This window comes from Indicator indicator, chromosome 25, assembly GCF_027791375.1.
Source record: "Indicator indicator isolate 239-I01 chromosome 25, UM_Iind_1.1, whole genome shotgun sequence".
NCBI lineage: Eukaryota > Metazoa > Chordata > Aves > Piciformes > Indicatoridae > Indicator > Indicator indicator.
Genome location: NC_072034.1, coordinates 1,000,739 through 1,015,878, shown reverse-complemented (window position 1 = coordinate 1,015,878; position 15,140 = coordinate 1,000,739). Strand labels below are relative to the sequence as shown.

General features: G+C 44.7%; 1 protein-coding gene across 2 annotated transcripts in view; it reads right to left on the bottom strand.

Moving 5' to 3' along the window:
• The window catches only part of NR3C2 (nuclear receptor subfamily 3 group C member 2), a 206,297-nt gene that overhangs the window by 18,417 nt on the left and 172,740 nt on the right, over positions 1 to 15,140 (bottom strand). Inside the window, exons 4-5 of one of the 2 annotated variants that reach the window (XM_054392434.1) lie at positions 13,690 to 14,028; positions 13,124 to 13,268 (exon numbers count right to left, since the gene is read on the bottom strand). In XM_054392434.1, the coding sequence (XP_054248409.1) occupies positions 13,124 to 13,268; positions 13,690 to 14,028 (484 nt within the window). The remainder of the gene's footprint in view (positions 1 to 13,123; positions 13,269 to 13,689; positions 14,029 to 15,140) is intronic. The other variant, XM_054392435.1, reaches the window with a different exon arrangement.

Genomic DNA, 15,140 nt, shown 5'->3' with positions numbered 1-15,140 from the left:
CTTTCCTTTGTCAGTAAGCCAGCAGAAATAAATACCCCATCCACAGCACCACCAGTGACCTCCTCCTCCTCCTGATAAGGCAGCAGATGCTCTTCCTAAGCAGTAAGGGATAAAGAATCCAGCTCTTCCCCTGCACTTGGTTAAAACACCACAGATAAACCAGGCTGGGAATTAGGTGGCTTATCCAGGGAAGTGTTAGCCTAGACGCAGCACAAAGGTGATGGCCTCAGATGACCACCCTGCTGCCTACAGGAGCAGTGGTGGATCTCAGCCAGGCTGCAACACAGAAGCATTTTGCTTGGAAAAGACCTTTAAGACTGAGTCCAACCCTTCTCCAACTCTGCCAAGGCTGGTGCTAAACCATGTCCTTCAGCACCACACCTTTATGCCTTTTAAACATCACAGTCCCTGCCTGCCTGCTCAGTTGCCGTGTTGGAAAACACTGTCCTTGTACCAGGACCAGGGAAAAACCCAACGTGCCACTGCCTCAGCTCCCAGTGACAGTCCAGGTTTTCAGCAAGCTCCTACACTCCCAGGCCATTTTGGCTGATGCCACTGAGCTGCCTGATGCAGCTATTGTCCATGGTCACGCTTCTTCATACAGAGAAAGGCAGGTTCCAGATTAAAACAGTCTTAAAACAAAGCTGCAGGATCTGCCAACAAATCTCACATCAGTTCCTCTTCCTGCCCCCAAATCTCTCTGCCCTAGCAGACTTCAGCCACTGCTGACAGAAAGTCTAGTAAGTGGGAAGCAAAAAACCACCCTGCGCCCTACTAATCTGACATAGCAGCAAGGCCTTGGCATTAACTTCTAGTCTGAAAATAAGGAGGTTTTATGGTGAGATCCTCCTGCAGCAGCAGGAAATTGGCTCAAGAGTCCTGGGGATACTTCCTGCTGTTGTAGTCCCTGCAGGAATCTGACATGCAATAGGAAAAATCTGTTTCTTGCAAGGAAGCACAGCATGCAAACCAGAGAGACTGCCTCTCTGAAAGTTGCTGGAAGTACTTCAGTGATGACCATCAACCCTGCCACAAGAAGCTGCAAACCCATCCCTACCAAAGAGGCAGAAGTGTGGTGCTGGGGGACATGGTTTAGCACCTGCCTTGGTCGAGTTAAAGAAGGGTTGGACACAATGACCTTAAAGGTTTTTTCCAAGCAAAAGAATTCTGTGATTCTAAGGCAAAACATTTAACCTCACAACCTTCTCTCCAGGTGACTGGGATGCTGTAGACTGAGGGGTGTGCAGCTGGCAGTACCCACACCACAGCAATGACCTTGGTAGAAGCAGCTGCCAAACTCAGGGCAAAACAGGGACTAGACTGAGGGACCATCAGCACAGAACACTGCTAAGCAGACAAGGAAGGTCAACCCACACTAAAACTTATCTACAGACACAGCTGGTGTGGTATTTTGTGGGCTTTAGCCACCCATGCATACAGAATTGGCTTTTTTTTTATGCTGAACTTAAAGGAGTTAGTTCTGAAAATTATTTTTCTCCCAAGAAAGTCTTCCTGGTGATCCTAGAGAGAACAGTCCCAGGTAACTAAGAAATTCAGAGATGCTCTGAAGTTTCAGCTAAGCATCCTCCTGTTATATACCCATCAACAAGAACGACAACAGCTCATGGATAATGATTGCCAAAGGACAGCTTCAGCTTCCAATCAGTAACAGCAAACTTGTGCTAAAATCCAGCTTAATCATCACCCAGTTATGTAACCCTAAAATCCCAAACACATCAATAGTGAAAAAAACCCCCAAGTTATCTGCTGGAATTAACAGTTAATTATACAGTTAGCAGAATGCTGCTACCAAAGACTCTCTTTTGGTTTACATTTGCATTCCAGAAGAGACAAGTCCCAGCCTAAATGAGGAAAGACATCACTATGCCTCCTTCAGTAAAATGCTGCATTCAACAGTAAGTGATGAGAACGTACACATGACAATAAATGCTCTTAAGCTTCATCAGAGAAAGGCATAACCAACCAGAAAAGCTACCCACTAGGTATCATTCTACACATCCACTGTGCCAGGGCTCATTGTCACTTGCAGTGGTTCATCAGCTGCTGTATTCCACACGCAGCAGCAATTGTCCTCTTGTGCCAACGCTGCCTCAGAAAACAAGACTTCGCTCATGCTGGTACGCCAAGCCTGGCATTTTCTTGGAAGGCAAGTGAAGCATGGCTTCTTCTCATACCTCATGTACCAGGCAAGAGAAACTACTTCCTAATTTTTCTTTTAATCTGGAACATTACTATTTAACTCTAGAAGGGGAGCAGGAAATGAAGCACTGTGCATGTGAAAAGCATTTGGAGGTGGCACCAAACAGCTCATTGATGTGGAGGAAGACACAAGCAGTACCACATTCAGATGATTTGAGAGGAACACACGTCTCCTTTACCTTAGCTCTTTCTGCCAAGGACCTCCAGAGAAGACAAAAGGTACCCTCCCCAAAAGGCTTGCGGATGTCATGCTGAGACCATACTAAGAGCATCACCATGCCAAGTCCAACACAGAATCACTGGGCTAGTTCCCATGATGAAGGCACAAAAGCTAACAGTCAAACCCTTTCAAACACATCACAAGCTGCAAGCCTGCCAGAAGATCCACTGGGCCAACAGATGATCAAGATGAAAAAGAGGTTTTTGAGAATCATAGAATCAACCAGGTTGGAAGAGACCTCCAAGATCATCTAGTCCAACCTATCACCCCACCCTAAGCAATCAATTAGACCATGGCACTACGTGCCTCATCCAGTCCCCTCTTGAACATCTCCAGCGATGGTGACTCCACCACCTCCCTGGGCAGCCCATTCCAATGGGCAATCACCCTCTCTGTGAAGAACTTCCTCCTAACATCCAGCCTATACCTGCCCCAGCACAACTTGAGACTGTGTCCTCTTGTTCTGCTGCTGGTTGCCTGGGAGAAGAGACCAACCCCCACCTGCCTACAACCTCCCCTCAGGTAGTTGTAGACAGCAATGAGGTCACCCCTGAGAAAAATCATGCCATAGCAGAAGAGATAAATAAAATCTTTGCATCAGTGCTCTTTATAAAGGTGTCCAGGAAGGCTCTGCGCAGGACTCCTTTCCCAGTAAGCAAATGTGAGAACTAGTTTCAGACTAAAGTGTAAGTAGAAAAGGTTCAGAAAGAAAAAAGAAATACAGTAAGATGAAGAGTAATAAATCACCAAGACCAGATGGCATCCATCCATGAGCTGTAAAGTAACTTAAATATGGAACTGCTGAACAGACTAACTGTGCTGTGCAGCTTATTGCTTCAATTGCCCTTATAAAAGCAAAAAACGTGACTGATTTCTGAAAGTGGGGCTGGAAGCGGGTAGGGACTGCCCAAGAGATCAGAGGCTAGCAAGTCTCGTGCCTGTATCTAGCAAAACGATTGAAAGAGGAGCATTTCCAGAGAAATACACATGCTGTAAGGGAAGAAAGTCAGCAGAGCTCTGGCAAAGAGAGGCCACATCTCCCTGGGAGCTGCAACACCACTCTGATGATAGCACAAGGATAGTCTGCTCCCAACAGGCAACGTCTGCACGATGGAAATGCTTTGCACATGCCAGGTCTAGCTGCATCCCACAGCCATATGGGGTGAGACCTAAGCAAACACTAACTCTCTCCTCCTCTTCTCCTCTGCCCTGGTTTCCCACACAAAGGAAAGTGGGGCATGCAGCTGGGGTGTGGGCTGCAATCCTGTCTGCCAGCGTGCCAGCATGGGTAACGACTGCTCTAGGACCTCCTGCACGCTGCTCTGCATCAGGAGGTATGTGGGGATGCAATCACGGCAAAGTTGGATTTTAAAGCTATTGAAAAGATCTCCTGAAAGCTCTTAAAGGCAGCATAAGGATAAGGAGGAGGGGTTATCCACAGATTATTAGTGGCTTAAAAATAGGAGACCAAGAGTAATAATAAATGGACACCTCTCACGAGTAATGGAGGTTACCAGGGAAGGCTCACACAGCTCTGCACCGGCACCTGGGCTGGAAGCTGCACTCATACATCATCTGCAAAAACCTAACCCAGACCTATGGAGGTGACAGAGCTTGCTGATGACTCCAGATGATGAAATAAAGAGCTGCTTGTGAAAAACTGCTGAAAAATCTTGCAAAACCGAGTGGCTGGCTGACAAAATGGAAGGTGAAAATCACAAACTGCAAGGCAGTGCAGGCAGTATCATCATCTCTCATCAGACAAAGTATCTGGCTCTAAATTAGCAAACATCACAAAATAAAGAGATCTAAGTGTAACCTGGAAGAGGTTTTGGGGTCTTCTGTCTTTTGGAAATGCTTGGTCAGAAAAAAAAAAAAGGCCAAGGGTAAGAGAAGAAGACTTGAGAGCAAGACAGAAATCATAATTTTGCTGCTGCATAAATCCACTGTGCTCTGAAGAGCATGTCAGGCTGGTGGTCTCCTCCCCAAATTAATACAGCAGGCTAGCAAAAGCACTGAGAGAGGAGATGAAGACAGCCAGGGGTTGCAAACAGCTGCTGTATAAGGGGAGATGAAACTGATGAGCTGATTCTTCAGCTCCCAGGAGCAACAAGGGGACCTGAGGGGGACCTGCAAGCGATAAATGGCATTCAGGGGATGCAAAACGATGTGCCCACTCTTACTACAGACAGAGGAATGAAGTGGCACTCCATTAAATGATCAGCTCTCTGCTTCAGAAACATCTCCAAACAACAAATAGGTGTAATGGAATCGCAGAAGTGACTGCCACAGAACGCTTTAGATGTCAAAGCTATAAATGTATTCAAAAAGGTATCAGGCAAATCCACAGAAGAAAGATAGAGAAGGGTTATTAAAGTACAACTTCCTGTTCAGAAAGTCCCTAAATCATGGGCAATGAAGTATCATTTGACCCTTGTCCTGATCTTACTCCTCCTTTGCAACTGCCCAGTTTAAAGGATGTTTAACTGTGCTAGACACACCTGTCTTCTGGCAGTTTGTGCCTTCTTACCTACCTTCTTAAAAGTACTTTATCACCTGTTTTCCTTTACAGTTTCACAATTGTAAACTTCTAGAGTGTTTTAGTTAAAAAGGCATTACAAAAGCCTTTAGAAATCTACTGAATCTCTTGCTTTGCTCAATCATTTTTGCAGAGAAAAAGGAAAACAAGACTTGGAAAATCTACCTGAGGCATATTACATATTACATCTATCACACTGCGGTACTACAGACGTTCTTCAGAATTCCCTTCTGTGCCTGCACTGTTTTAGGGTGGGTATGGAACTAAATCCTTCCATATACTTCTCTGGATGGGAACTGAGCTGCACTTTGTGAAAAAGTAAATAATTTTAACAATCTATATAAAAAAATTACTGATAAAGATACTCTCCTCTCACCGCACCGATGCTTTAAATTGTATGAATGCAGTACTCCTCTTCAAAATAACATATGCAGGCAAAAATCATGCAGGGAAGAATATCCAGGAGTGCTTGCTGACCTTTTATCAGAATCGGAGCACACACACACCTTATTAGCAAAGAATGAACACTGACAACTCTTATCAACAATCACTGCAGCACTACTAATGAAAAAATGAAGGATTTGGAGACTGCCAGACAAAAGAGATTACAAAAAAATACCTAAATTTAGACACTACAGGATTAACAGCTTGCAAGAGACACAAAAGGGTTAACAGCCTTCCTCCTGCAAAATGGAAAGGGGACAAAAGTCATCTTTTCAACAATGAAAGAAGTTACTTATTGGCTTTATCACTGCTCACAGATCATCTGAGTAACCACCAGCATCACTATCACCACCCCCCACTGAGGTATGAGGTTAAAAAAAAAAAAATCTGCTGCTCTTAAATATTCAGTTTATTTCCCTACATTTCCTGCTGTTACCATAGAAATCAGAGTACCAGGAAGACTTAGAGGCTTCAGCACCAAAAGGGCACAGAGAGGCAGCTGTATCTTTGCACTGCCTTGCACAACACCAGCTCCTGAAGGTCCCAGCTTCCACTACTAGAATCAGGAGAGGATATCAGGAACACAATGACAAGACAATGATCCTGCCATTTACCAAGAGACAGAATGAATCAATGCAGATTTTAAACACGATCTAAGCTATTCAGTTGAGCTACATCTGAATTCTTAATTTAATTTTCGACTTTCCTCACTGTTACAAAATCCTCTGCACATCCACATCCCATGACAAGATTAGCACAGAAACTTCCCAGAAATCCCCATGTACTGAAGCTGGTTTTCCACACCTCTCTATTTCATCTGCTCTACATCAGCTTTCTTGTTTGAAAAACACATTCTCTGTTTTTCTGCCTGGAGAAGAGAAGGCTCTGGGGAGACCTTAGAGCAGCCTTCCAGGATTTGGAACGGGCTGCAGGACAACTGGAGAGGAACTTTGTACAAAGGCATGGAGTGACAGGACAAGGGGACTGGAAGAAGGATTTAGATTAGACATTAGAAATGATTCTTCCCCATGAGGGTGGGGAGGCACTGGAACAGGTTGCTCAGAGAAGTGGAGGCTCCAAGCCTGGAAGTGTGGAAAACCAGGCTGGATCAGGCCTTGAGCAAGCTGGGCTAGTGGGAGGTCTCCCTCTCCATGGCAGAGGGTTGTAACTGGATGATCTTTAAGGTCCCTTCCAAGCCAAACCATTCTATGATTCCTCTGTTGCTAATATCGACCTTTGCCTGCTTTTAAACATTCAAACTTCACACTGGGGACACTGCCTCTCGATACTACATTTGCATTTTGCTGGAAGTTACATCTTGCAGTTTAAAGGGTTTTCCTTACGTGGTAGCAAGCTTGTGCACATTATTAGTCAGTTATTTAAAGATCTCTGGAGTAGATGATTGAATTTTGTGGTGAAAAAGCCATCCAGGAGAGTGGCCAGCAGTGTCACCAGTGCCCACAGTGGCAGTAATGAAAGGACAGCCAGTTCTTAGTTCAGAACCCATAGCCTGAAGCTTCTCCTCATCAGCCTGAAGCACCAACCAAACATCAGTCAGTATATTCTGCTCTTACTGGTTTTGTACATAATGGGCAATAAACTGCAGCTGTTACTGAAACCTTTGCACTGTATGGACTGAGCTGCAGATGAAGTAATACAATAACTTCAGAGATGGAAAGAAGACATTGCTGATCCAAATGCTTGTGAAAACTGGTCCCAGTTCGTAGAATCTTAACTTTCAAGTTCACTTGATGAATTTCAGGTACCTTGTACAGCACCTAAAAACAGTGCTGCTTTTATCAGGCAAATCCTCAGCTCCCTCACTTGAGTAAAAATCTGATGAGAGTTAGAAGGAAACACAACGGACAGGAAATTTAGAACCTGCACACTTACACACCTATGATTGATTCTTTCTGCTACAGATGACAAAGCAAGAAAGATCCCAGGAGCAAGAGAACACAGAGCACAGGAGTCATTTGGTGCACTTGCAAAATACTGCTGAAATATCAATGCTGTGCTTTAATGTACTGAAGTGTCTCTAACATGGAGCCTCAGCTCTGAACTCTTTCAGTATCCCACATCATTGCTATTTCACAGCGAGGTAAAAGTGGAATAGTAAGTAAGAGAATCTGGGTAAAGTTGCTACAAGTAATAAATTATTTTGGAATTTGAGTCTCCTCTTCCAAAATCTCCAAGGATCTAGAAGTCTACAAAGAGACTGTGTACAACTTAATCACCCCATGAACACTCCAGGCTTGGGGTAGAGTGGCTGGAAAGGAGAGGAAATGGCCTCAAGCTGCACCAGGGGAGGTTTAGGTTGGATAGGAGAAAAAACTTCTTCCCTGAAAGGGTTCTCAAAGCCTGGCACAGGATGCCCAGGCAGGTGGTTGAATCCCCATTCCCAGAGGTGTTTCAAAGAGGCAGAGATGTGGTGCTGAGGGACATGGCTTAGCACCAGACTTGGAAGAGTTAGAGAATGGCTGTACTCAATGATCATAAAAGTCTTTTCCAATAGAAAATGCTTCTATGATTGTATGGAAAAAAAGAAAAAAATCTAGACCTATGGGGGAACTCCCACATCAGGCTGACCCTTGGGATTCTTTCTGCCAGCAGAAACCAATGCATGCCAAAGAGGACACACAGCTTGATTTTTAATACTTGTCAGCACTGCCATCAGCTGGGGTTTTGCCCTATGGAGAGAAGAAAAGCCACCATCCCTGTTCCTTAGGGGAAGCATTGGATAAGCCTGGCAGCTCACCAGGAGGAATGTAGTTTCTGACTTCCAGCAGGGAGAGCAGTATGTGCTGGGAGCACAAGCTGTGGCCCCAAAGGCAGCCCATATCCCACTGCTCCCACTGGTTTCCCACGTTGGGGGAGCGAGGATCCCTGTCGCACCACATCTTGGCTCCTGCTGGGTTTCTGTTGGCAGTGCTGCACTCATAAATGTTCTTTATTCCTTCCTGAGCCTCTGAAAGGTTGCCAGCCAATGCCCTGACTTAACGTATGGGTGGAAGCAGATACCTGGGAAGCTGCCACTGCTAGCTGGTGAGACAGCAACAGCCTGAGGCCATCACAGAAACGTGAGCAAGATGGAGCATCCCTTTGCCTTCCTCTGGCATTCAGGCACCTGACTTCTGCTCTGCACTGCAAACAAACTCCTGCTGCTGATGGATTCAGATCATCAGATTTCTGCTAGGACCTAAACTGTCACACTGCCTGTTTTCAGAAATGCTGGGGACTCTTCCTGCCAAAGGACACAGCCAGAGAAAGAGTTGGTTTAGCTATTAGTTCAATTAATAATTCATAGAGTAAGGGAGAGACCAAGGGAATTTGAAACTAACTTCCCTACCTTCCAGGATTCTGTTTTAAAAACTGTATTTAGATTGTTCCCTCAAGCAAAGGGTTCATTTTGCAAAGCTTTAAACAGAATCCCTAGAAATAAGGCAGTGTCAAAAAACATTGTATTTTTGCTCCATCCTTTGCCTTCGTCCTTGCACCCATTCCAAGCAGCACTGCTCAGCTTCCTGCTTTCAGCTGTGTCTTAACTTCACCAATTTAATGCTTTGGACTCAAATTGTCCATGCATATGGCTGCCTCAGGTTGAATTAGATTAGAAATTTCAGCTGAAGTCTTTGGTTAAGTCTTAAGAGAAATTTTCTCTCTTCCTTGAGTTAAATAAACAACAGCCTTTTTTTCTTCCTTTCCTCCCTGTGGGATTTCTGTTACTTTGCAATAGAAACCCAAAATGTCTCAGAGCTTAGGTCTTGAGTCAGGGGTAGTCATTTGTCCTGTCTTAAGGAAATCTTTCCCATTAATATCTCTCTGTTTTCCCAAATCCCTAGATCTGTTCAAGGTAAGGCTTCCTTGCTGGCAACAAACGAAGCACAAACCCAGCAGTCTCTCACTACATAATCCTGCATCATCCCTCCAGCTCAGTCAGCCTGATCAATACACAAAGGAAGGAGTCACATGGGGAAAACATTACAGGATAATAGAACTTAAAGGTGTGGTTATGGATACAGTCTTCCAAGCACGTACCCAAAGGGCTCAAACCATGATTTCACAGAGCACCTTAATTCTGGAATTTTGCAGCTTCTTGGATTTGAGCTGGCAGCCTTAAGGGCAGTACTTACTTAAGGCAGCCTTACTACAGTACTTTTAGAGTGTTACTACATATGCAAGAGTCACCCTTTTAGAGTCTTTCCCTGCAAGAAGAATTCTGTGCTATCACCTATATGACGGTTTTTTAAGGATTTACTGTGGATTAAAACCAAACCTCTATAGAATCCCAGAATTGTTTCAGCTGGAGAAGACCTCTAAAAGCATTGAGTCCAACTGCCAACCTGACACCACCATGGCCATTAAACCATGTCCCGAAGTGGCTACAGACCCTTAGCTTTGATTACAGGTACTGTGCCACGAAAGAATTGGGTTTAAAGCTTGCTTCGTGTAACTCCCACAACACAACCCACACCAGTCTGGTTGATGCTCTCTTTCAGACCTCTCTGTAACAGGCCAGCTGCCACTTTCTCATCCCTCAGTTCACAAAGAATCACAGAATGCAGCAGGTTGGAAGGAGCCCTCAAAGGTCATCTTGTCTAACCCCCCTGCAGTGAGCAGGGAGAGCTTTAACCAGATCAGGTTGCTCAGGGCTTCATCCAGTTTGACTTTGAATGTCTCCACAGATGGGGCCTCCACCTCTTCTCTGGACAACCTGTTCCAGTGTCTCACTACCCTCACACTGTGAAGAGCTTTCTCCTTATGTCTAACTCAAATCTACCCTTTTCCAGTTTCAAAGCACTGCCCCTTATCCTGTTGCTACAGGCCCTTCTGAACACTCCTTCCCCAGCCTGATCCATCCAGATGAGCATCCCCCTTCACTGGGTGTGCTACATGACTGGATGAAGGCAGGCAAGCATTTCCAGCCTTCCCTAAGGAAACCAAACCATGGATTAGTAGGGAAGGATTTTACGCTGCATTTATACAATGGAAGGCATATTTCTCAGCTATTAAAACCAGAGATCCTTTCTTGTGAGTCCCCTTGTTTAGGGGCCTTCAGAGCAAGAAAGAAAAGAAGATCATACATCATGGTCTTCCAGAAACATTAAGACTTCCTTTTATTCTCAACAGTTAAGAGTAAATGGAAAACTCATTTCATGTAAAACAAAGCAACATAACTCTGCTAATGCCAACCTCTACTTTCACTCTTTTTTAACTGTTCATTGAAGAAAATGCTGAGCCCTCTGGGGCACCAAGTGCAGGCTACTGGCCAGGGACCTTCCCAGCTACTTCTCGCACGGAGGCAGGAAATGACCTCTCCAGACACAGCATGAAGAAACACCAAGAAAATCTTGGCCACGTGATAACAGCAACATAACTCTCTCAAAGCCACACCAGAAGGAAAAGTCATTTTAAAGCATCTCCCTTTCACTTTGTATCAACTAACACATGTCCTAAAATGCCAAGAGGGGTTGGACAGGATGAGTTGATCTCCAAAGGCTCCTTCCAACCTCTGTTTCTGTAAAACACTCAAAAAGTTGCACCAAGTGAACCTTGGGGAAGTCTGATAAAGACAGACCTTCATTTCTGTGCCACAAGGTTTACAGCTACACACCATGTTCCCAGGGTTCATGGAACTCAAAAAGTACAGGTAAGACCAGCCTTGGTCCTAAGTTAAAAAACCCCATAATACTTGAGTAAAGTAAGGCCAGCCTTAATTGCTGAGGGCTGCAATTAAATCCCCACTGCATGGTCTCCCTTGCTGTCCCAGCCAGCCCCTCACTGCTCTCTAAGGTTCCTGAGTCCTTACAGAGGGAGCCCAAAACTCAAGCTCTGAATGCAGTGTCACCACTACCACCCTGAGCAGCAATAGGGCAAAACTAGAACAAACGTCTCTCACGATTCCCATCAACATGAGAGAAATGAGGAAAAAACTTCTTGTTCCAGAGATGAGCCCATCACCATTCGTGGGTGAGCACTGAACTTCTACCCTTTTAGCTCCAAAGGACATTTTTCTTGCCCTGATTAGCCACTTCAAAAGCCCCTGTCCCAGATCTCACAGCTCAACACAGCTCCTGGTAATTTGTTTTTCTTCTCTTTACAAACACCTGCCCTGTGCTACCCCTGGGAGCTCTGCAGCGAGCACAGTGTTAAATACAGAGGTAGGCAGGCCACTATCTTGCATACATAGCTGCATTTGGATGGTTTCATTTTGCACTCCATGACACTGACCTGCTTCTCCCCTCAATGGATCCCAACTTTGACCTCAGTGTAATTCTGTAGGGACCTACCTTTTAGGTTTGCAACATAAAACTCACAATAGATCTCAGCTTCTGGAAGCCACTTCCAGCTGTGGTACCCAGAATGCTAGCAATGCACCTTGCCGTTTACCAGAGGGATTGGTTTCCCTGACCAACAATATTTGACCCCCTTCAGATAAAAGGGGGGTCAAATAAAAGAAAGCTGCTGCTTTGTTTGAACTTCTAGTCTACATTTCCCCAAGAGAACTAAACTCTTCCAAGTTCATATTTTCACTTAGCTTTACCTACAGAAACTTTTTGTGATGATTCTCCAATGTCCAAGTCACAGCAGGGAGAATGTTTGACACCACATTTTCAACCACGTTCAGTGAATCACCACTTCCTCCTCTTAAAGACCAAACAAAAAAATGCCAAACCATCCTCCTTTGATACTTCCACTACTTGGGGACCTCTCTCATGTGCATTAATTATGTAGGAATTCCTGAATCAAAGGAAGACTATTAAGACAGAGAGCAACAAAGCATCTTCTCCAAGAAAAACATTTGAGAATGCTTCAGGAGATTGAGCAGTGAGGGGGTTTTTGTTCATTTTTTCCTGTATTTTTTTGTTTTGCTGCTGTTTTTTTTTCCCCTTTTCTTCAAGACCACCCATATCCTATTGATTCTATCCCATTTTTACCTGGAGAAAACACCCACAGCATTCTAGGATAGGTGTATGACCTGACTCCAGTTTGACTGCCTGCGTATTTGCCTAAGTTTTGCCTTTACTGTCTTGGAATAAACACTAAGCGAATGAAAGACAAATTAAATTATCCTCATCAAAAGGCAAAGCACTAAAACACAAACTTCAAATATGAAGGAACGCTCTTACTCAGAAGGAATGGTTCCTTGGTTGATCCTTCTTTTTGTCTGAAAGCATCATAAAAGAAGTTATGTTTCATTACTGAAAAAACATTTTGGCTTCTTTCATGGCTGCAAAGAAGGGTAATTAAGGCTGTCAAGAAAACACATTGAGCAGCTGTATATTGTTAACAAAAGCACCATTACATGACTGCCTGAAAAAACCTGGCAATTTAAACAGGCACATTTCCTAGAATTCAGATATTTTTCCAGGCTCCAGTAGATACCAAAAAAAGGTTTAGTTTTGGTTTTTTTCTTTTTTTTTTTTCCCCTATAAATCTTGGTGGTGTATCAGCCACACTTCAAGCCAGCAGGATGGTCCCGGTTTGTGAACACATCCACATGCATAAGGAGAAGCGGATGGCAGCATTTAAAGCTTTGCCAATGAAAATGAGGTTACTGAAAAAAATAAAAAACCCACCTTGCTTTTAAAATCTGAATTAGTTGAAATTTTTTTAGACTACAGGTACGTCTCAAAGCCAAATAAAGACACAGTAATCCTTCCAGCCTGCACTGAGAAGAAGCATCAAGGAATACTTACTCATCGAAGATCAGGTCTGGAGCAAAATAGAGGAACTGGCTGTTTGTGTGTTTGTACGATCTCCAGCTCAAGGCAAATGATGACAGACACATCCATGAATACTGAATTAAAGTAATTTGGTCCTCAAGAGGCAAGTTTCTAAATCCTAGAGATCAAACCAGAAAACAGCCATGAACTACAGTGCACTCTGCAAGGGCTGGCCAAACCAGCACTGAACACATCGCTCATTCATTTTTTTCTGGTATCAACGAACAAGAGGCAACACTGCCAGAAGTGTACTTCTGGAAAACAGCTGCCATTTTTCATTCCAGTGACAAAACATGCTTTCTCCTTAAGAGGTTATTATTCAAAATGAAAGCTTTTCAAATATTGATCACAGACACATGAAACTAACATTAACATAACTCAAGCACCCAAGGATCTTCTCTCAGGTGTTCATCTCATCCCCCTCCCCGGCTCTGTGAGGGTTCTCAGTGCAGAGGAAAGACACCATTTGTCAAGCAACTAGCTCATGAAGCTGAGAGAAACAGCGAAGAGAAACATCACCAAGTGCCTCGTGGACCTACCTGGAAGTATCTTTGCCCACTTCACCACCTGAATCATCTGCTTGCCAGCCAGGCGGTTTAATGTGGACAGCAGGTACTCTGCTGTGTCTGGCTTGGAACTGTCGTATCCTGCGTAGACGATTTCCGGTTCAATGCTTTCAAGGATCTTAACAGGAGAGGGAGTAAGTGCTGGTGAGATAGCAGACATGTGGGGGACAAGTGCTGTGTTTACGGAGGGCTCGGTCACGGGTGCGATGTACGTCGTCCCCTCCTCGGGGCTCTGGGGCGGGGGCTGCTGCCGCTGCTGGGGCTGCTCCTCGTGCATCCCTTTCAATTTCCCCAACTTTTTGGACTTCCGGGCTGTGAAGGTGAGCAATGCAAGAATTAAGTCAGTGAAGAAAGCTGGCATAACCCTGGCTTCACAGAAAACAGAAGCAGAAGTATCATCTCAAACTTCTCCAGGGAAACAGGTGCAGGACCTGCCTGCAGCATCATTACACTAGAAAGAGGACCTAAAGCCACATACATAAGGTCACATTCACTGCTTTATTGGATGGTTTTGGAAGTGCCAGAATGTCAGCATCTGTCCCAAACAGACATGCATGCAACATCCTAGTTACTGTGGTTATGCTGATTAAACATTTCAGAAGTGTATTTGTTTTGTAGCTGAAATGAATCACTCATTGCCTACAAGTCTGCACTTCACATTCTCCACTGCATCTGGTCATCAAAAGATGACCTTCCCCTCTCCATGAACCACCATGGATGAGATCTTTCTATTTCTGGACATGGAGGTGCTGAGCAGCGATGACCACTCGGAGAATGCTTTGCAGATGGTGGGAACCAGGGCTCTGGCAATGCCTAAAATTCACAGACCTGGAGCCCACTTAAGTTTTTGAATCCTCTCTGGAGATGATCCTCAGCCTGAAATGCAGTCAGTCTACCTTGAGCAACCTAAGTTGGTCAAATCTCTTGGCTTTGCTGCTTTGACCCTTCTGTATGAGCTCTATCCTGTTTGCTTCTTCCTACTCGGTGCAGAAAACTCTACACAAAGATCCAAAGACCTACTTGATTACTCTGCCTCTGATTTACTAAAACCCATGTTTTGAGAAAATCCTCCAAGAGCAGAGCTGCTGCCCTGAGACCACTCCTGGTGACAGCAGCCAGTAGTGTTTGACTGTTTCTTTGAAACCAGGGCTGCCTGCCCAGAGCCAGAGGCTGCAAGTGAGCTTGGAGCGCCTGCGTGGCAGGATACAGACGCCCAGGGTACAGGACAATGCACGCCCAAGCGCAACAATAGCCTGTTGTTCTCAGCACTTCCTTGCTGGGATACTACCTTGAACTCTGAGGAGCTGGCTCATCCCAAGATCCAAAAGAAAACCCTTTTTGTTAGGGTAAACATAGGATATTGCAATGGAAAACGGCAATGTTTTCTGCCATGAAAAAGGATGATCAGAGGGCTGGAGCACCTC